The sequence below is a fragment of the Gopherus evgoodei genome, chromosome 5 (genome assembly GCF_007399415.2).
Source record: "Gopherus evgoodei ecotype Sinaloan lineage chromosome 5, rGopEvg1_v1.p, whole genome shotgun sequence".
Classification (NCBI taxonomy): Eukaryota; Metazoa; Chordata; order Testudines; family Testudinidae; genus Gopherus; species Gopherus evgoodei.
The window spans coordinates 144,094,412-144,117,403 of NC_044326.1; the positions used below are offsets into that span (position 1 = coordinate 144,094,412).

Here is a 22,992-nt window from a genome sequence, read left to right on the forward strand (position 1 = left end):
GTAGTAGTCTTCTTCCTGCAGAAGATTTTCTCTACACCATGTAGTAGGGAGTGTACCAGCAGCCGCAGCCTCAGGAATCAACTTCCCACACACACACCATTGCCAGGCAGACTGGGGGCAGAGAGGAGAAGCTGCTCCAGCTCTTCTTAACAGCACTTTTGTCCTCATAGAAAATGCAGGGTTGGGAGCATCTTGCTGGAGTGTAGCTCTACCTGCAGATGCTCATCAAACCCCATCAGATCAGAATTCCAGCTCCCACGGGCAGATAGGAGATTAAGGACAAAGAGCAACCATCATTGTGGGTTACCACTGAGAGGGGAAAAGGATGAGCTAAGGAAAGGAAGCAGTGTGCTCTTCCCTCTCCATGCCCTCAACTGACTATGCCCAGCTTGATTCCACATGCAGAGACACCGAAGAAGAGAAACCTCTACAACTGTCACTTGGAGCAGGACCACACCTCGAGCTACCTCCTCCTATTCCTCCTGGTAGGGCTCTCCTGCTGTTCAGTCCAGACTTCAGAGATTTGGGGCTTTGCCTTCTGGTTTTTAAAGAGCAAGCCAGGACAGAGACAACAGGAGGAGTGCAGCCCCCATCCACTCCATTACAGAGAAGAAATAACTGAGTCCTAGTCACAGAATACCACTCAAGATGTCAGTCCAGTCAGACACCACTCTGTCTGCAAGGCCTGGCTGAGGAGAAGGTTGAGCAGTGAGAAATAGGCTTCCCCAATCTTAAGAGAAGGCTGAACCCCTTACAGAGGGGACCAGCCAACATTGTTAGAGGTTGGCATATACTTGGGAGGTATTTGCTGGGGCCAGGGGTCTCTTATCCTCCTCTTACAGGGCACTACCCCCATGTTGCAGCAGAGACACGCTGTTGGGTCACCCTAGATGGAAAAGCAGCCCAACAATGCTCTTAGACCTCTGGGTTTCAGACATAGAGGTGCTCCCTTAGAGCCCGAGGAGTGGATGCTGCCATGTCAGAGGTGGCAAGGAGAACAGCAATCCCTGGGGAAGGAGAACTAGCTCCCAAAGATCCTCTTGACAAATGAGGTATGCCTGACAAGGTCCTTCGTGGTTACTATAACTTAAGTACATGTGACATGCACCTCCCTTGAGGCAGTGAGGTGGCTCCTGAAGCTTGGAAGATTTTCAGAGGCCAAAAATGAGAATTCTCTGAGCAGGCCAATTCTCTCCTGGTTATGCTCTCGAATATGTTGTCCATATATGACACCATACAGGATATAAGTCTATCAATGGAAGCCTTAGCAGAGGGCCGGAGACCCCTGCAGCTAAAACAGTGGGTATTGTATTCTACCTCCAACACCAGGTTAGAAGCCATACCCTTTTTTAAGGCAGACTTTTTTCAGGAAGAAGTTGTAGAAGATCCACTAACTCTTAGCGTCTTCAGAGAATCGAGGTCCAATAGATTCCCAGAATGTCCTCAGAATTTCAGATCAATAGGTACAGATCCAGGGATACGAGGACCTACTATCCAGTCCAATAAAAAAGGCAGACTAACAAAAGGATTCATTTTTTATGTTACCAAAGAAGAGGTAACAGACTGCAGGAAACCCCTTCAGACTTCAGATAATTTGTCTGACGGTACAAGGGCCTAACATCACAGGAAGGCTGATGGATTTCTTCCACGTATGGGTCCCACCATGGGTTCATGAACATAATAGACCAGTATGCCTAGTTAAGGGCACTGTGAGAAGATCCAGGTACTTTTGTCGTGTTGTTGCCCTAGTTCCATGTCAGTTACAGATAGAAGCCAATCTGCTGAGCTGGGGAGAAGAGGGACACAAGGATCTACTTAATTGTCTCCAAAACAGTGGGGAAATCTGTGTCCAGTTTTGGACTTGAAAAGAGTCACCTCTTTCCTCGGGATTCCGGATGGAGCCACTAATGCCTGTTGTTCAGTCTGAACTGTCTCCAGGATATGCCAAGCCTTGAGTTTCACCAGAAGTATCTGAGATGCATGGAAATAGGAGCAAATGGATCAGATATCCTGGAAATACTCTGGACTTTGGATTTATTGTACATTTAACCCCTTCTCCCACCCATGATAGAGTATTACAGAATTCTTCTTCGAGTGCTTGTTCACGTCCATTCCACATTAGGTGTGTGCGCGTCATATGCATGAGCGTCGGAAACTTTTTCCTTTAGCGGCTCCCAGCAGGGCCCCTGCCAGAGTGGCACCACTGCACCGTGCATATATACCCACACTGGCCCTCCCCCCTCCAGTTCCTTCGTACCGTCCATGATGGCGTTGGAACAACCTCTTGCTGTCGTAAGAGAAGCAATTCTCTTAGCCTTAGTGCTACATAGCAGTTATCAATTAGTTATCAGTTAGCGTTTCATTGTTGTTGAATACTTAATAGATTAGGTGCTTGGAGGACTCCAGTACCCGCCCTAGGCTCCGGGGCATGCTGCAAGCCCACAGATTTAAGGCCTTTGCCATGTGCCACAAGCCTATGCCCGTTAGTGACCGCCACGACTGCTGTCTACGTTGTCTGGGGGAAGCTCACCAAACAGAGAGGTGCAAGATTTGTAAGGCCTTTAAGCCGAGAACAAAGAAAGAGAGAGACTTTCGTTTAAGGCAGCTGTTGATGGAGGCCGCGCTGCAGCTACCGGTCCCGGAAGGCCCGGGGCCAGCCCCAGCCTCCTTGGTGCAGAGCACCACGGAGTCGTCAAGACATCCGGTACCGGCCCAGCTTCATAAGCCGTCAGCCTCAGAACGCCAAAATAGGCCCCGGCACCTCTCATCCTCCCCAGTGCGGCCCAAGTTAAAACCAAAGGAGGGGTGTGGACACTCCCCGCAAGGGAGACAGGCACTATCTCAGGCCGCGGGCAGAGCAGGATGTATGCTGCACCCACTCTGGCACCAGTGGCACCAGCTCCACAAGTCCCACCGAGTCCAGCTTTAAGTGAGCTTAGTGTGGACGCAGGGCTTGAGGGCGTGATGGATCAGCCCTCTATGCCTGACACCTTCGAGGCTGCAAAAGTCCTCATTGGGTTGTCGGTGGTGAGCTCCCTCCCGGCCAGGGAGAAGCGTCTGACACCCAGACCTAGAGTCCTGTCGAGGGGAAAGCTGGCGATGGTGCACTGTTCGAGGTCACCGCCCCGGCACTGCTTCCAGCGTTGGTCCCGGTCGAGCTCTGAATCCATGGTCTCCCAGCTACCCTTGACTCATATGGAAGTATCGATACCGGAGACGAGTCAACGCACAGTGTCGGTGCAGGACACATGGTGCTCCCTGGTGCCCCCCAAGACCAGCGCCAGCAGGAATCAAGCCCGTAGTCACCAAAGATGTCCAGAAGACACCAGTCCCGGTCAAGAGAGCAGTGGTATCGATACCGGTCCCAGCCTTGATCAACCAGAAGCCAGTCATCAGCCTCCCGCTGGCACAGATCGATGGCACCGCTGTGGACCTCGTGCTCGGTGTCACCCGAGTCTAGCGCTGACTCGGGTCAATACAGCTACCCGCAACAGGCCCCAGACAACAGGTAACAAGCTGGCTGGCTGGCTGCCACAATGGGAACCGCCAGGGCACTGACTCTTCTGGACCCTGTGGGCCTACAACCAGTGTCAAGGTGCTCCCTCCAGGGCCAGCTGTTCGGTGCAGCAGTCGCGGTCCCCGCATCGATGCTCTCCTGTAAGGGAAGCTACTGTGTCCAAGCTGCCTGAAGCCTCGCCAAGCGAGAGACCGGAGAGGCCGGCACCGTACCCGGTGCCGTCTCAGGACCATCAGCCTCAGCTCGAGCCGGAAGCCCCTCCTCTGGGAGGGGGGGCCAGGAAGACCAGCAGGAGGAAGCTGAGCAGCTAACTTTCTCATTATCCCCGAATGAAGCAGTAGCAGGCACAGCACGGTCAGGACCTCCAGCTTTAGACCACAAGGTCCACCAAGAACAGCTTTGTAAAGTGGCCCATAACTTGGGGTTGCAAGCCGAGAGTCGGTTGAGCAGGAAGACCCCATGGTGGACCTTCTGAGCCCAGAAGGTCCTTCCAGAATAGCGCTCCATTCATTAAGACCATTCAGTCTAATTACACGACTATATGGCAGACCCTGGCATCCAGTGCACCAATGGCCAAAGGTGTGGAGCACAAGTACTTTGCCCGTCAAATGGTTATGACTTCTTGTCTTGCCACTCAAACCCACTGATATTCACTGATAGTGTCGGCGGTGAACAAGAGAGAGCGCCATGAGCAACAAGCCCCAGCCCCCAAGGCCATGGAAGCAAAACGCCTAGACCTGTTCGGCAGGAAGGTGTACTCATCAGGGGACCTACAGTTGAGGATTGCTAACCAAGAGGCCATCGTCAGCAGGCATAACTTCAACTCCTGGGCAGCGGTGGGGAAGTTTAAGGACAACTTCCCACAGGGCTCCCAACAGGAGTTCATGGCAGGTGGAGGATGGCAAGGCCGTAGCAAAAACCTCCCTCCAAGCGTCCCTGGACTTGGCGGATGCAGCGGCCAGGACAATAGCATCAGGCGTGTCATGTGGCACTCAGTGTGGTTTCAGGAATCAGGTTTGCTGCCTGAGGTCCAGAATTCGATCCAGGGCCTACCATTCGAAGGGTCCGGACTGTTCTCGGACCAAACTGATTCGAAGCTACATAGCTTTAAGGACTCAAGGGCAACACTCAAGTCACTGGATATGCAAGGGAGGAGGGATAGCTCAGTGGTTTGAGCATTGGCTTGCTAAACCCAGGGTTGTGAGTTCAATCCTTTAGGGAGTCATTTAGGGATCTGGGGTAAAAAAACTGTCTGGAGATTAGTCCTGCTTTGAGCAGGGGGTTGGACTAGATGACCTTCTGAGGTCCCTTCCAACCCTGATATTCTATGACTCAGAGGAAGCCCTTTAAGCTGCAACCTCCTTCCCAGTACCAGTAAGAGCCTTGTCCTCAGCAGGAGCCTTACTGCAGTCGAGGCGGAGACAATAGGAGGTGACGCAATAATAACAACAATTCCAATAGGCCAAGCCAGAACTAAGGCCAACATAAGCCTCAGTTGGGCTCTAAGCCAGGCTTTTGAAGGTACGCTGAAGGACAGCATACTGGATCCATCCCCATGTTTCCCCAACCACCTGTCCCACTTCTCCCGTATATGGTCCAGTATTACATCGGACTGTTGGGTGTTACCAACGGTACACATTGGGTACATGCTACAGTTTTCCTCCCGGCCTACCCCACACCCCCCTTCCCTGTCCCTCTTCAGGGACCCTTCTCACAAGCATCTCCTAGAAAGGGAGGTTCGCTCCTTCCTAGAGGCGGGGGCTGTTCAGATAGTGCCCTTAGACCTAACGGGGAAAGGGTTCTACTCCCGCTACTTCCTCATCCCCAAGGCCAAGGGGGGCCTTCGTCCCATCCTAGATCTGCGTAGGCTCAACAAGTTCCTGATCACGGCTCGGTTCCACATGGTCTCTCTGGGCACCATTATCCCTTCTCTGGGTCCAGGAGACTGGTTCGCTGCCCTTCACCTGAAGGACGCGTACTTCCATATTGCCATCCACCCGGCTCATCACTGATTTCTGCCCTTCACTGTGAACCAGGAACATTACCAGTTTGCCATTTTACCATTTGGTTTAGCTGCAGCCCCATGAGTATTGACAAAATGCATGGCAGTGGTGGCAGCATGCTTGCGGAGACAGAGGATTTGAGTGTACCCGTACCTCAACGACTGGCTCCTGGCGGGGCAGTCTGAAGAAGAGGTTCGGACTCATGTAAAGATGGCATTTAGTCTATTCTGCAAACTGGGGCTCCTGGTCAATGTTCCCAAGTCCACTCTCGTTCCAACGCAGAGAGTGGAGTTCATAGGGGTGGTCCTAGATGCGGTACAGACAAGGGCGAGCCTCCCGGAATCACGATTCCTGGCCATCCAGCAGGTGGTGAGCTACCTGTGCCAGTTCCCCACTACGACGATCAGATGTTGCCTGCGACTGCTAGGCCACATGGCAGCTTGCACGCATGTGATCAGGCATGCCAAACTGAGACTCAGAACTCTGCAGGCTTGGCTCACTCATGTAGACCATCCTGGCAGGGACCCCCTAGACTTGATAGTGACAGCCCTGAGGGAAGTACTGGACTCATTGAGGTGGTGGCAGTCCCAACCCATAGTTCGTGAGGACATCCCCTTTGCCTCACAACAGCTGGACTTGACGCTGGTAACAGACGAGTCAGACCTTGGATGGGGAGCTCACCTGGAGAACCTCAGAACTCAGGGCTTGTGGTTGGGGATGGAGCAATGGCTCCATATCGACGTGAAGTAGCTCAGAGCAGTTCGTTTAGCTTGCCAGACCTTTCACGTCACTCTGAATGGTCACAGTATGACAGTTCTGGCAGACAACATGACCGCCATGTTTCATATAAACAAGCAGGGCGGAGCCCGTTCCTCCCCACTTTGCCTCAAAGCTCTCCTTCTCTGGAACTTCTGCATAGCCCATGCCATTCACCTCGAAGCAGTGTATCTCCCAGGGGAGCAAAATGAGCTGGCGGACCACCTCAGCAGGTCGTACTGCATGCACGAGTGGACGCACAGAACAGACGTTGTGCTTTCGCTCCCCTGGAGGTGGGGGTTTCCCCTGGTGGACCTGTTTGCGACCAAGGACAACACCCAGTACCCATATTTCTACTTGTTCCAAGGTCGCAGCCCGGGCTCTATAGCTGACACATCCGCGATACGCTTTTTCTCCCATCACCGTAGTACACAGGTTACTACTCAAGGTACACAGGGACAGGGTGTTGATCATTCTCATCGCCCTGACCTGGGCCCATCAGCATTGGTTCACCATGCTCCTGGACCTGTCAGCGGAGGCCCCGATAACCCTGCCCCTTCACCGGGACCTCATTACGCAGGATGGAGAGCGGCTTCTCCACCTCGACCTGCAATCGCTGCATCTGACCGCACGGAAGCCACATAGTTAAATGCTTTCAAGAGCCAGTGCTCCCTTCCTGTGCAGCGGGTTCTACTTGGTCGTAGGAGTCTCTCTACCAGGGCGACTTACTTGGCCAAGTGGAAGAGGTTCTCGTGCTTGTGTGGGTCACAACAGGTGCAACCGCTCCAGGCCCCGGTGCCGATCATTCTGGAATACCTTCTGCACCTTAAGCAACAAGGGCTGGACCCGTCATCGATTAAGGTGCACCTGGTGACTATTTCCACCTTTTACCCAGGGTTTTTAGGTAGCTCGGTTTTCTCCCGCTCAATGATGGGACAATTCCTCAAAGGTCTGGAAAGGGTATTCCCTTACTCTCATCCCCCTGTTCCCCCATGGAATCTCAACTTAGTCCTTTTTAAGCTCATAGAGCCCCCATTTGAGCCCATGGCTACCTGCTCCCTTCTCCACCTTTCCTGGAAGGTGGCATTCCTGTTGGCAGTCACCTCAGCCAGAAGGGTATCGGAGCTGAGGGCACTCACCTCGGAGCCACCATACACTGTGTTTCACAAAGACAAGGTGCAGTTCCGCCCGCACCCTAAGTTCCTTCCAAAGGTGCTCTCACAATTCCATCTGGGCCAGGACATTTGCCTGCCGGTGTTTTTTCCCAAACCCCATACGGACCCGAGTCACCTCAGCCTGCGTACCCTAGATATCCGCCGAGCGTTGGCATTCTACTTGGAGTGCACCAAACCCTTTCATAAGTCCACGCAGCTATTCGTGGCCGTGGCTGAGAGGATGGGGGCAGTCCGGTGTCGACACAGCGAATCTCGTCGTGGATTATGGACTGCATTCGGGCCTGTTATGACCTCGCTGGTGTCCCAGGTCCAGCGGTCACAGCTCACTCGACCAGAGCACAGGTAGCGTCCACGGCCTTCCTGGCACAGGTCCCTGTCCAGGAGATCTGAAGCGCGGCCACCTGGTCATTGGTGCACACCTTTATGACCCAGTACGCGGTCAACCAGCAGGCATGGGAGAATGCGGCAGTTGGCGTGGCAGTCCTTCGATCGATTGTTTTGTGACTCCTACCCTCCTCCAAAGGTAAGCTTGTGATTCACAAGCAGTCACCTCAGCCAGAAGGGTATCGGAGCTGAGGGCACTCACCTCGGAGCCACCATACACTGTGTTTCACAAAGACATGTGGAATGGATATGAACAAGCACTTGAAGAAGAAAGAATGGTTACTTACCTTTAGTAACTTGTTCTTCGAGATGTATTGTTCACGTCCATTCCACCACCCACTCTCCTACCCCTCTGTCAGAGTCACCGACAAGAAGGAACTGGAGAGGATCAGGCCAGTGGGGGTATGTATGCATGGCACTGTGGTGCCACTCTGGCGGGGGCCCTGCCAGCCCGACGGGAGCCGCTAAGGGAAAAAGTTTCCAACACTCATGCACACGATGCGCACACATCTAATGTGGAATGAATGTGAACAACGCATCTCGAAGAACAGTTACGAAAGATAAGTAACCGTTATGTTTGCCAGATCTAGAGGAGCCTTTTGTAGCTCCAGGGTGGGCAAGAAGGCAATGGTACCTGGAACTGGTGAAGATGTCTGTGTCCCCCACTCCTTCAGCTCTTGTTAATTCTGTACCCAGGGATAGTGTCCAGTACTTCATGAAGGCCCAGCACGGTTTGTGATCTCAATTGAGGCCACACTGCCAGTCATCCTGTATATCTTGCAAGCTTGTGTAACTTTGAGCCTGAGCGTCAGATACATTCAAGTTCAGGCACTGACAGTCAGTGTTCAGAGGCTCAGAGAGTAGTCTCTGTTGGCTATCACCCCAAAGTTTCCAGGTTCCTGAGGGCAGCGGGTAAACTGAGAGTGATAGTTCATTGTCCAAAGCCTGCATGGGGCTTGAATCTGGTGTTGTGTGTTTCCATGGTTCTCCCTTTGGAACATCTGAGAAGTATTTCTCTGCGATGACTATCCTTAAATCCTGTTTGTAATAGCATTACGTTCGGCAGAAAGATAGGGGAGCACAATCCCTTTCCTGCAAACAGCTGTATATAATTTTTCTAGGACAAAGTCATGCTCAAGATTTGGCCAGAACTCAGGCCCAAAACATTGTCTGTCTTTCACCTGAACAGATAATTTGCCCTACCTATATTTAGTCCCAACCCTGAGATGGATACACTGCTCAAGCCCTGCAGATTTATGTGGATGGGACAACAGAGTTCAGGCAGACTCAGAGCCTTTTCATCATGAACCAGGGTTTAAAAGTCAATTGCTATTCAGATTTGCTATCTCTGGATGCATGAGAGAGGCTATATGGCAGGAAGGAGAGTACACCTGTAAAGTTCATCCTGTCTGATAAGAAGGATTTTCAAGGTTACTTCCCACATCTTTGTCAAACTTCGTGGAATAAGCTTGCAGATGTGCCCTTTGTCAGAAGGTGTTGCAGGCAGTGGTCTAATGATGATCGCACCTATAATAAAATTATTAACTTCTTTGAGGAGGTCTGAAGCATCTTCATTACTGTAGAAAAAAGAAGGGGAAAAGTTTCCTTACCTGTTTTTTCTTTTTTGAGCTCTTCTGTACCAGTTCCTATAAAATGCTGGTGCCTGGCTCATTCCTGAGAATGTCAATGCAGAGTCCCTGATATGGTCCAATTGCTACTGTTACTACAGTTATTTCATGGTTTTTAAATAGCATCAATCTACATTTTTCTTTAATACTGCTTTCGAAGTATTCAGCTGAAGGCTGAATGATGATAGACCTTGATAGCTGAGTGTATGGCATCCTCAAAAGTCTCAGTGTTACCCTCTGAATGACTGTGCACATATACATTGCATTATGCGTGTATGTGCTCCCAATGCACTCAAATTGGAGATTTTTGCCAGCAGTATCACTACACGACACATGCCCCTGCTCTCCTTGTGCTCTCAGGCAAGGACATAAAAGGGGCATCCTGCTGCCCTCCTGCCATAGGTCTCATCCCCACTCTGAACTTCAGGGTACAGATGTGGGCACCAGCATGGACACTTCTAAGCTTAATTACCAGCTTAGATCTGTCTCGCTGCCACTATCCAGAATTTCTGAGTATCTGGATCACTCCCTTTCCCCCAAAAACCTTCTCCTCCCTGGGTAGCCTTGAGAGGTTCCTCCACCAATTTTCTGGTGAGTTCAGATTCAATTCCCTTGGATCTCAAAAACAAGGAAGAATTAATCCTTCCCCCTCCCTTTTTCCCCCCACCAATCCCTGGTGAGTCCAGATCCAATTCCCTTGGATCTAAAAAAAATAAAAAAAAAACAGGGAAAAAATCAATCAGGTTCTTAAAAAGAAGGCTTTTAATTAAAGAAAAGGAAGGTAAAAAAAAGAAAGAAAAAAAACCTCTGGGGGACAGCATACCAGCTAATCTCTCAGATAATAGATTGAAAACACAGGATGTTCCCCGGGGCAAAAATCTTAATACACACAAGAATATCCAATTTATAATTCCCTTAATGGCACCAAGACAAGTTACAAAAGAAAATAAACATAAACCTATTTATCCCTTTCTAAAACTTACTACTCAGATAAGAGGCTGGTTCCTTGATCTTTTTCACTCCGGCTGAAACTGACTAAACAAAGGAAACTTCCCTCCTTCCTTTTGAAACATCTTGTTCCCCCATTGTTTCCTCTGGTCAGGTGTCAGCTAGGCTAGGTGAACTTCTTAACCTTTTACAGGTAAAAGAGGCATTAACCCTTAACTATCTGTTTGACGCCTCCTGTCAGGTCCTTCTCGCTGCCTGTGGCAAGGGTTGGAGCTCCCTAAAGCCTTAGCTTTGGTCAGCCAGCTTCAGAAAACTTTGTCCATAGTTGTTATCGTTATACTGTAAGTGTGGTTTAGTGTGTAGTATATATTAAAGTACAGAATAGTGTAGTGTAGTTATGTGTATATATAGTTCTGTTAGTACCTGGAGGATTTACTATGAAGAAGTCCCCAGGTTTTAGGCAGTGTGCCACTTGCAGGGCCCTTATCCCTTTCACAGATGGGCGCAAGAATTGTCTGATTCGTTTGAATGAGGGGCATATGAGAGTCAAATGCCTTATTTGTACCTCCTTTCCCACCCGGACTAAGAAGCAGAGAGAGACTGTTGCTTGCAGGTTCTCCTCAGGAAGGAGGACGTGACCTGCCTCTGAACCGTCTCCCAGTTGTGATCCTGGGGCCTCTGGATTGACTCAGAGTGCTCCTCCAGCTTCTTCTGAGTCCAAAGATAAGTGTGGGTGCAAACATCATGCTTCTCCATTTCTGTCTGGGCTGAAGAGTTCTAAATGTTCAGTATCTCACAAGACCTCTAAATCTACGTCTTCTCCCAGAAATGCATCTAGTAAGTCCTCCAGCACCCCTGGAAATGGGGAGCACAGACTGTGGCACAGTCAGAGGGCTGTGTTCTGAAGAGGACGCCACGGTCCTTGGAGCGACACAAATCGAGAAGCAGAAGTGATATCACCTACAGTCAGCATACCAACCTGTGGAGCTGATCCGCAAGACAACCAGCAGGACGCACTAGCATGGTGAGTCCCACCCCAACACAGCATCTGAAAAAACAGATGATACCATGCACATGGTTCATTGGTAACAACTAACACATCTGTTTCGACATTCAAATTTTCCCTTTCCTGGACAATTGGCCAATGCAGCCAGTAGCATCAGATGAGTGTTATCATCATCGCTTATCTAGGCTTGTCCCAGAGAATCTTTCACTGGATTTCTGACTGTATCAGTAGCAAAGAGTCCTGTGGCACGTTATAGATTAAGAGACGTATTGGAGCATGAGCTTTCGTGGGTGAATACCCACTTCGTCGGATGCATGTCTTGATACTTGACTGTATCAGACTCTGCTACCAGCTTACTAAAGTCTCTCCTCCATCAAGAATGACAGCTCACTCTACCAGAGATCAGCTTTCCTGGGCAATGACCCAGCAGATAATATATGCAAGGCAGCAGCATGGTTTTCTGTACCTCTTCTACAGATTATGCCATTGCATAAGCTCTCTCAATGATGCTTTGGCAAGTCAGTGCTACAGTCTCTGTTTTGGTGATCCAAACTTCCTCCACCTACAATGTCAATCAAAGGAAAAAGAAACAGTTACTTACCTTATAATAACTGTTCTTCAAGACATGTTGTGCACATATACATTCCACAACCTTTCCTGCTACTTTGGTCATTGCTTACAGTGGTGTTAAGGAGTGGAGAGGGAGGTGGTGGACATGCCTCTTGTATGTCTTCACCTGAGAACAAGAGGAGAACACCCATATTGCTGGCAAAAGTCTCTGACTTAAGTGCGCTGGGTGCACATACTCCTACAGTGGATGTTTAGGTACCCAACACGTCTCTAAGAACAGTTACTGTAAGGTAAGTAACCATTTTTTCTGTTGATTGGTGAAACTATAACCCCCAAGTGTCTGGACTGGTACAGAAGATCTCAAAAAAAGAACATTAACAGGTAAATAAAAATTCCCCTTGCGTTACAGCTGCCCCTCTATCTCACCTTCTTCACCCACCCCCAGCTTATCGTAGCTTTGGCAAACGTAAGTGTAGCTGAAATATTGCACTGTTGGCTTTAGACACAAGGTATTGTAGAAAAATTGAGGAAAATTGGTTCAGCCTTGTATGTTTTTCCCAATAAAAACTGTTGTGCGTGCACTAACTCAACCGCTGAACTGACTTTGTTCAAGGGTGACTTGCTCTGAGATCTATAGAACAAACCAAGTCTGAAAAAAGAGGGTTCATTGGTTCTTAAGGTAAAAATTGAAAGGCTTTTCATACATGTGTAGAATTTGTGGCAGGGGAAGAGTCAATTTAGCCGAAGGCTTACAGTTTTGGGGTTGAATATGCACAATAGACTTTGCCAATAGAATTTGTACTGCAGAGATTACCAAACAGTTACGGTACCGTGGGGATTTCCCTATGTGTTAGAATAGTCTAGAACATTGTATGGTTATAGTTGGTAAATGTTTACTCTTTAATGGTGACTATTGTAGATCTAAGGCAGGTTTGGATATTAGGGCCACTGTGAATATTTTTAGCTTGATCTAAACTTGCAGGAGTTTTTAAAGCCTACCAGACCTTACAAAGACTTCACCATTTCCCAGACTATCTTGTGTGTGAGGAGGGAGACAGATGTGTCAGCTGTTACCAATGAACCTGTGCATGGTATCATCTGTTTTTTCAGACGCTGTGATGGGGTGGGACTCACCACGCTAGTGCCTCCTGCTGGTTTAGACAAAGGAGTACATAGCTGAGACAAGTATTCAAGTGTTCTTACCTCTGCCACTTAGTGGCTTTAACTTTTCATTTTTACACAGCACTTTACAAGTATTGTTTAGCTAGATCTCGCAACATTCAGTAAGAAAATAGCATCTTATTAGATGGGGTGATAGATAAGTTAACTAAAGTAGAGAGGTTGTGATTTCTTCAAGATCAAAAAGCAAACTGGTATAAGAGCCAGGATTAGAGCGTAGCTCTCCTGACTCCCCCTTCCACTAGATGTCAGTGTTTAATTCACTAGACCACAGAGCTTCCTAAACAAGCCACTAACATGTCTTTCTGATTCCCCATCTGCAAAATGGGGATAATACCTGCCTGCCCCATCTCGTGACCCAACTAGATTGGGATTCTGTTTACCAGGATTCTACTTACGGATTTGGAGAGGGGAACTCAAAATATACTGCCTTAAAATAGGGGGGGAAAGTCGTCCAATTGAAGCCAAGAAGAGTTAGGAAGTGTCCATGTTCGAGTTTATGAAATGGCCCACTATCAGAAAAGAATATTTTAGTTGTTTTTCAAACTTAATTAAGGGAGAAGAAATGAGTTGAAAACATAAACAAGTTTGGAACTGTGGTCAAGTTCTGTAGTGAACTTTTTGTTTCCTCTTTGATCTTAACAGCAGCTTTGCAGTCCTCAGAATGTGAATTGCAGAGATTTGGAGGGACGTCATTCAACCCCGCTGCACTTTGCTGCAGGTTATAACCGTGTATCTGTAGTAGAGTATCTGCTGCACCATGGGGCAGATGTGCATGCCAAAGACAAAGGGTAACTTTTTTGTATTGTTTCTTATTAACCACTGTTCTTCACATTCATTGTGGGAGAGAGTTAATAGTCTTCTCAGGAATGTTTAGCTTTCTGGGAGTTCTGGTATCAAAATATTAGATGATAGTATTCTAGTTGGAATAACTTTGCTACTGTAGTCACTGCAGCTTTTTCCTCCTCTGTTCTCTTTTTATTTGATTGTTCTTTCTGCTTAATAGCAGTTTATCAAATATTTTGGAAGGTCTAAAATTAGCTTTTTAGTTATATCATGTGAAATAGCCAGGATGGACTCTGTACATTTTTCTCTTCTTCATAGATGGTTTATATTAATACAGAAAGCTAACTTTTAAAAAGTTAACCATTGGTCTCTATAACTATTACAGCATGTTTTCCTCCTTTTAAATCAAAGTATCTGGAAAGGCTTGAAATACTACACAACCTCTTTATTATTTCTACTCTTTCCGGATAGTTTGATTTAAAAGGAGGAAAACGTCACAATAGTCAGAGAAACCAATAGTCAACTTTTTAAAAGTTAGCTTTCTGTATTAATATAAACCATCTATGAAGAAAGAAAAATGAACAGAGTTTCAAGGTTAGGTTCAGGTCCTAAATGTCCTGAAGTTTTACGCTCTTTCCAAATGGAATTGAGTACTTTTCCCCACAATATTACACGTACAGGGCTTACTAATTCCCAAACGTCACATGTCAGATGGGATTTTAGCCACCCACCAAAACCACTTTTTGGAAATTTACACTCAAGTGTCCAAAGTCAACATTACAGCAGTGATTCTTGCAACATATGAGTATTGTTAGCAATATTGATATAGCCTGTTTATAGAAATTAATAACACCAATTAGTCGAACATCATCAGTTAGGAACATCATTGACAGGAGCTGAAGAAAAGCTGTTTTCATTCGTTGCCTGGAAAAGCGATGTTCATCTCATAGGTACCTGAATAGCAGGGCATGTAAAGCTGTGAAATTGGGGATACTAAAAGATGCTGATAGCCTCAGATGGGGGAAAAGACTGTTTTATCCACTGGAGCTTTGTAAACTTGTATTTGAATTTGACTTTCTGTGACTTAAAGCTTTCTTTCTCTTTAATTAGTGGCTTAGTACCCTTGCATAATGCCTGTTCATATGGACACTATGAGGTGGCCGAGCTGCTGGTGAGGCATGGGGCGTCTGTCAATGTGGCAGACCTGTGGAAATTTACCCCACTGCATGAAGCAGCAGCAAAAGGAAAATATGAAATCTGCAAGCTGCTTTTAAAAGTAAGTCATTCACAATTACCAAATGTATTTCTAAATGTGTTTTGTTACATTTAAGATCTGAAAAAAAGATCATTTTATTATTTTTCAGAGAGTTAATTTGAATCCATTTTCATCTTAAATTTTACTGGGATATCTAGCGGTTTCTATAATAAATGTAAAGACGTTTGAAGTGCCTTTCAGAGCATGTTCACTTTATTAAAATTCATCACTACAGATGATTTTTCAAGACAATGTTTTAATTTATTCTGAAATATTCCTCTTAATTCAGTAATGTCATCTAAATAACATTTGCTTCATACAAACTGAAACAAATGGAATTAGTTTTAAGGATACAGAAAATGAACTTTTACTTGTTAGTTGCTACAATTGAATAAACTTGCATTGGTATTTGTGCAAGTGTACAGAATACAGCAATAATCAAATGTCTTTAGAAAATCTCTTATATATGAGAAAAGCCCCAGAGGAAATATAAATTAAGACAGTTTGGAAGAAGCACGATAATCAGCAGGCATGCTCAAGCTAGCAGCCCTTGCTTTAAACAAAAACCCTTAATGAGAGTGTTTAAAATAAGCTTGACAAAATTGCAAGAAATTAATAGGGAAATTAACCCCACACATTGTTTTCATCATATGCGTTTTATATATTTTTTTAAAGGATAGACAGTTGTCAGGCTCTCTTCACTGCTTTTTTCATGGTTGCTGCTTACCCAAGCTATTCATATTCGACCTTGTTAATTTTTCTGAGGACTTTTGCACTTTGATGGAGGACTGCCACAGCAATTTAAAATCCTGCTTCAGTAGAAACCACAAGCTGTCCCTCACAGAGGTCCCCGGGCTGTGCTTGATAAGGGCCCCTAAAGTTACATCTGATTACAGAAGTTACCTCAAACTCTCAAAATCAGTTTTCTTTTATCAGCACTGGAGTGCTCTGCAGCCCAGTGATCGTTCCAGTTGGGGGTTAGCCGTTCTTGCACTCAACCTCAAAGGATCCTCAACAAAAGTCAGTTCCTTAATAGACACATCACAGGAGACTTCTAGGGACTTTAGGGAGTGCTTCTGAGGTTGAGATTATAATACCTGTTATAAATTAGACTTTTGCATCCAAGAGCTAAACGTGCTCCACTGATACACCCTTAAAATCTGCACTGTTGGTTTTAAAAACTATTGGCCCTGAGTACATTTGAGACGATTTCCTTGAACCATGTACTGGTTGGTATTTGTGCTCATACCCCACTTGCTCTGAAGGGTTTCTGCTGCCCTGACTGGCAATAATGCCTTTGTTTTGGTGTGCACTGTGCTGTGGAATTTGCACCCTCCTGAAAACTGCCTTGCTTTGTTCCACTACACTTGACTTTAAAAAAAATAAAAATAAAGCTGTTTTTTCAAATCGATTTTTGGGATGCGTGCTGTTGGCCTTCTCTTGTTTGACCTTCTCTTCCACTACCTTGCTTTGCCATGCATCCGACAAAGTGGGAATTCACCCACGAAAGCTCATGCTCCAAAACATCTGTTAGTCTATAAGGTGCCACAGGATTCTTTGTTGCTTTTACCTTGCTTTGAACTGCATCCTCTCCTTTGCTTCTCTGTGCTTGTAGGTGAAGAGGGTTGTCTTTGTGTTCCTGAATATTTGTCTGTTTCTCAGTAGCCATGCCAATAACATTCTCCCTGTGTGTTATATATGGCCCTGTCAGCATATATCTGAGCCCATGGATGTGTGTATTGTTGTCCTCCAGAAGAAGAAAAGTTCCACTTTGAAACCTTTCACATTAGGGATATAGAGCTGTAATTTTCAGAAGACTGCAATAGACATTTTAAACAATGTGCCGCAGAGAACACGCTCTCCAAAAGCTGCCTGGATGCATTAGAGCCAATCTCTGCCCACTTATTCCATTCACATCCTTACTCTGTACTCCTATCTAATATAGACACAGCCTTGGAAGCAGCACAGTGGTAAACTTCCCCCCCAAATTGCCCACCTTAGCTAACAGCAGGGCTGCTTCGCTGGTGCTAACTGTTAGACTGCTCTGAACATTCTTATACAACACAGTGGGTAATATGTTGGCAGTTGCCAGCACCTTGTGTATTGCAGCTCTCCCACTGTTAGGACACCGCAGGAACTGCACAAAAGTTAAGGGGAGACAGTAATATGAGGAGCTAACCTTTGGTAACAATGTTCCCTAATATAGATTTGCATTCTTCTCCTGAATCTCAGCTTTGCTACATTGTTACCATTAACAATGGTGCAACTCACTAAGTTGTAGTGATGCAATACATTCCTATGGGCCATCCTGTTCTGAGTGCTCCATTGCACTGCATCAACATTCAGCACTCCTCCATCCCTTCCAGGACCAGCACACTGGGTACCCATTCCACAGGGCCCAGTGGCAGAGGTTTGTGTGTTAGAGAGACTGTACTAAAAACTTTTAAATGTGGATTGTAGAAATCAGCGTTTTGTATTGTATACAAATATATACTTAAGTTTGGGAACAAAGGAAGTCTTTATGTGGCAGTGCAGCAGCTTATAAAGCACAAAACTCAGAAGCTGCAATAGCTCAAAACAGAATTATCAGGGTATAGGAGGAAACTTGCACAACCTACAGAGTGGATTGCGAAAGGAGTTACAGGAACATTGTCAGATTGTACAGAAGTGCCTTTACAACACCATTGCTTTTAGATTGTGCTCGCACTGCGACTGTGAAGAATGACCACATGCAGAATATAGCTGGGATGAGCCTTGCTCCAAGCAATTGCCTTTACAATGATGCAGTTGCAAAACTTGTGAACCATAGCAAGCTGTGTAGTGTATGGATGCAAGAGGTTACAAGTGCAGTGTACATTTAAAGCGCCACAGTCCTCTAGTATAGACAAGGCTCTTCAGACCTGTAAGGTTTGGGTTTAGCTTTCATAATGTATATTCTGTTCAGTGGGTATCCACTAAAGTACATGGCTGTTAATTCATGAAAATGGGTTGCCAAAATCTCACTAGCTTTGAGAGCATTCCCAGTGCTACACTGCAGAATACAGTCCATGAACTGACATACTTAAGTATTGCACTCATGTATTTGTGGCAATAATATGTAGAGTTCTTATTTGTAGCATGGAGCAGATCCAACAAAAAAGAACAGAGATGGTAACACTCCTCTAGATCTGGTGAAAGAAGGAGACACAGATATACAGGACTTGCTGCGGGGAGATGCTGCCTTGCTAGATGCGGCCAAAAAAGGTTGTCTGGCAAGAGTGCAGAAGCTGTGTACACCAGACAATATCAATTGCAGAGACACCCAAGGAAGAAATTCAACACCATTACATCTTGCAGGTAAGCAATTTACCAGAGCTTCTAGACTCTCCTATCACAGTTAGGCAACGTAATCAACAAAAAACAAAGTATGTTATAAGGAACTGACATAGTAGTAGGTCCTCAGCAGATTGCCTTGGTTACTATGCCAGCTGTCTAAACATATTACAGGAAGAAAGTAGCTTGCAAAAGAGATGCTTTTGAACTCTAAAAATCAAATAGTTTTAGCTTTCTCACCTTCCCAGTTTTTCTGTTAGTTCTACTGATGCTATTTTTTTTTCTCTTTTTGTAGCCGGCTATAATAACCTGGAAGTAGCTGAATACCTTCTAGAGCATGGTGCTGATGTTAATGCTCAAGACAAAGGAGGACTAATCCCCTTACATAATGCAGCATCCTATGGAGTAAGTATAAGCATTTATACTTGTGATTTACAGGACTACACTTCTAGTAATTTTGTAATATTTGTAGTACACAAAGTAGGGGGAAGTCTTTCAAGTGGCTGCATCTAAAGCAAATTATTGCGACAGACTGTCTTATCTGGAACCAAGTTTGGTCTCCGTAGCTGTGAGAGAATTATTGGTCCACGTCACTATTATATCCCATGTCTCGGTGGCTTTCATACAAAAGCCCAAAATCTGACTAGGAGGGAGGTGCAGTTGGTACTACTGTATACAGGGTTACTTACAGAAATTTTGGAATACCATTGAAACAGTAGTTCTTCTTCGAGTGCTTGCTCATATTAATTCCAATTAGGTGTGCGTGCGCTGCGTGCACGATCGTTGGAGAATTTTTACCCTAGCAACACTCAATAGGTCGGCTGTGGATCCCCCTGGAGTGGAACCTTAATGGTGCTGGATATATGCCCCAGCCGGCCCAGCCCCTCTCAGTTCCTTCTTACAGCCCGTGACAGTCGCTGGAACTGTGGAGCGTGGCATAGCTATCCTCCACTCTCCCTAGCTTTTGCTCCCTGGTTTTAGATAGATAGTTAGTATAGTGCAATAGTTGTTATAGTTATAGGGTTACATTTATAATTAGATTTAGCGGGTTGAAAGAGGTCCTCCCCCTTACTCCCTGCCTGCCACCCAGGCTCGTGCCACGGTTTTTAAACCGTGTTCAACTTGCTCAAAGCCTGTGCCAACGGGAGCAGGACTTCAGGCTCAAGCAGCTCCTTATGGAGGCAGCCCTTAGCCCAGATCCCCCACCGGTGGATAGAGTCCTGCGGCATCAGACCTCTCCAGTAGCATGTCCAGTGCAAGTGACTCGGCGCCTTTCCCTGTCTCCAGGCCAGAAGAGACTGCGCAAGCCGGAGGTGACTGTCTCTCAGCAGCAGGCGCCGGCACCTTCTTTGCTAACCTCGGAGTCGCATCTGGCACCGGAGCAACCGACGGTACAAGCGCCAATATCAGCACCGTTGACTCCATCGCCGAGGGAAGAGCCTTTGAGTCCGGCACACACTGGTTTCCCGACCCGGACCGTGGTTGAGCCCTGGCTTCCGTCGACGCTGGAGGCATTTGCAACAGCGAGAAACCTCATTGCCCTCACAGAGCCAACCCCAGCGCAGACTACAACACCGCCTCCAACTCGTGCGGTACAGTCTAGGGGCAAGCCAACTCTAATACATCCTCCATCTCCTCGCATGAAAACCGGCACCGATCCCGACACCGCTCACAGTCCCGGCACCGTTCCCTCTCATGGCGCTGGTCGTACTCGCGGCACCGATCCACCTCACAGCATGACTCCAGGCCACGGTACCCTTCGGACTCCCGACATTGCTCTCAGCACCGATCAGGGCAACGATCTTCTTCCCAGAGCCGATCCCGGCACCGCTCCCACAAGCGGTCGTCGTCGCGATCCAGATCTGGATCCCGGTACCGGCTTGGACATCAAAGCCGATCTCGATCCCGGTACCGCTCCCCAGCACCTTGCTGGCACTTCTCTCCAGCGACCCAGTACTGGTCTGCACTGCACCCCAGAGAGTCGACACAGACACGCTACACACCACCTTGGCCCTTGTGCTCCTCCTCATGGTCATCACAGTCCAAAGGTGCCTCGCTCTCAGCTGACCCCACTCCAAGCCAGGGCGAGGGTAATGTGGGTCAATGGCAAGACGAAGGCCAAGACCCTAACCAGGAGCCTGCACCGTGGTCCTTCTGGACCCCGTGGGCGTACCACCAAGCCCAAGGGGTTCCATCTGCAGCCTCCCACTCAGCCCATTCTGAACCCTGGATACCAGAAGCCACCATAGGCATCCTTCTCCGGGGGGTATGGAAGCATCTGCACCCACCCCAGCTCAGGCCCCACACCCCAGTGTAATGGATCCTGGGCAACAGGACCCTTCGCAACACAATCTGCCACAGGATCCCCTGGCCGCCGTGGTGGCATCTTCATTTTTTCCAGACGAGGCAGTGGTGGGGACAACAACCTCAGATCCTCCCCTGATAGACCTTCATGCCCACCAAGACCTTTTACATAGGGTGGCACGTAATATGGACCTCTAAGTGGAGGAGGTAGTGGAGCTGGAGGACCACCACAGCGGAGGCCCCGTGCTGAGAAGCATTGCCCATCATCCACACCATCCAGACCAACGCCAAGACAATCTGGCAGACCCCTGCCTGTATCCCACTGATGGCCAGAGGAGTGGAGAGGAAATACTTGGTCTCCTCCAAGGAGTACGAGTACCTTTTATACTTACCCTCAGCCATGTTCACTAGTGGTGTCCTCAGTGAACGAAAGAGAACGGCATGGTCAACAAGCTCCAGCGCCAAAATCAAAAGACACCAGGCATCTCGATTTGTTTGGGCGCAAGATTTATTAAGCAGGGGATCTTCAGCTCAGGGTCGCAAACCAACAAGCACTCCTGAGCCATTATGACTATAACTCATGGAGCTCCATGGTGAAATTTAAGGACTTGATTCTGTGGGAGTCCAGGGGTGAGTTTGAGGCCTTAGTGGAAGGGGACAAAAAGGTGGCTAGGACCTTCTTACGGGCCTCCTTAGATGTGGCAGACTCCGGCATCGGGCATAGCCATGCGACGCATCTCCTGGCTGTAGCTGGCCTATCGCCAGAACTACAACAGACCCTGCAGGACCTGCCATTTGATGGGCAGGGCCTGTTTTCAGACAAAACAGACTCTAGACTACAGAGCCTGAAAGATTCCAGGGCTATCATGCGCTTCCTGGGAATGCACACCCTGGTTACCTCATGCAAGCCCTTTAAGCCGCACCCTCAACGGTTCTACTCCCACATGCCCCCAACCAAGGCACGACTTTTATAGAAGACACTGACAAGGTGGTAGAAGGAAATCCACCGGCCACCAACCCTGTCAGAACCAAAGCCCTCCCAAAGCATTGACAGGGCCCAGGCAAAACTTTTGAAGGTGTGCCCAAGGACGGCGTACCAGTCACCATCCGGGATCTTTCCCCTCCATTTCAAGATCGTCTCTCCCATTTCCACCATGCGTGGTCCCGTATAACTTCAGACCTATGGGTTCTTCTCACAGTGGAAAAGGGATATTCTGTCCGGTTTTCTTTTCCCCTCTCTCCAATCCTCCCTCCCCGTCCCTCTTCAGGGACCCCTCTCACGAGCAACTCCTTATACAGGAGGTACAAATGCTTCTGTCCATGGGAGCGATTGAGGAGGTTCCAAGGAAGCCAAGGGGCAGGGGTTTTTATTCCCACTACTTCCTAATTCCCAAGGCCAAGGGTGGGCTTCGACCCATCCTAGATCTGCACAAACTCAACAAACTCATGGTAAAGTTGAAGTTCTGCATGGTTTCACTGGGGACCATTATTCCTTCCCTGGAGACTGGTACGCCACCCTCAACATGAAGGACGCGTACTTCCACATAGCGATTTACCCAGCACACAGACACTTCCTTCGCTTTGTGGTCAATCACGAACACTACCAATCTGCTGTCCTTCCCTTCGGCCTGTCCATGGCTCCCAGGGTGTTCACCAAGTGTATGGCCATCGTGGCAGTCTACCTTCGTCGACAACGGTTCCAAGGGTTTCCCTATCTCAATGACTGGCTCATTCGAGGCCACACCCAGGGACCAAGTACAATCCCACTGTCATAGTATAATTCCCCACTCTGAACGGTAGAGTGCAAAAGATGGGGTACCAGCATGAATTCCTCTAAGCTCAATTACCAGCTTAGAACCTGTAGCGCTGCCACCAACCAGGAATTCCAGTGCCTGGTACACTCTGGTCCCCACAAAACCTTGCCCGGGAATCCCCAAGACCCAGACCCTCTGGATCTTAACACAAGGAAAGTAAACCCTTTCCCTTACCTTTGCCTCTCCCAGGCTTCCCCTCCCTGGGTTACCCTGGAAGATCACTGTGATTCAAACTCCTTGAATCTTAAAACAGAGAGGAAAATGCACCTTTCCCCCTTCTTCTCTCTTCCCCTCCCAGATTCTCCCTGAGAGAAACAGTAATCCTAACATAGAGAGAAATTAGCCTCTCTCTCCC

General features: G+C 47.7%; 1 protein-coding gene across 2 annotated transcripts in view; it reads left to right on the forward strand.

The window, feature by feature from the left end:
• TNKS (tankyrase) overlaps positions 1 to 22,992 on the forward strand; it is a 290,704-nt gene that overhangs the window by 205,858 nt on the left and 61,854 nt on the right. For both annotated transcript variants that reach the window (XR_004000785.1, XM_030565584.1), the window contains exons 14-17: positions 13,812 to 13,957; positions 15,063 to 15,228; positions 18,324 to 18,543; positions 18,815 to 18,924. Coding sequence is in view for 1 of the 2 variants with exons in the window: in XM_030565584.1 (XP_030421444.1) it covers positions 13,812 to 13,957; positions 15,063 to 15,228; positions 18,324 to 18,543; positions 18,815 to 18,924 (642 nt within the window). In the remaining variant the exon portion in view is untranslated. The remainder of the gene's footprint in view (positions 1 to 13,811; positions 13,958 to 15,062; positions 15,229 to 18,323; positions 18,544 to 18,814; positions 18,925 to 22,992) is intronic.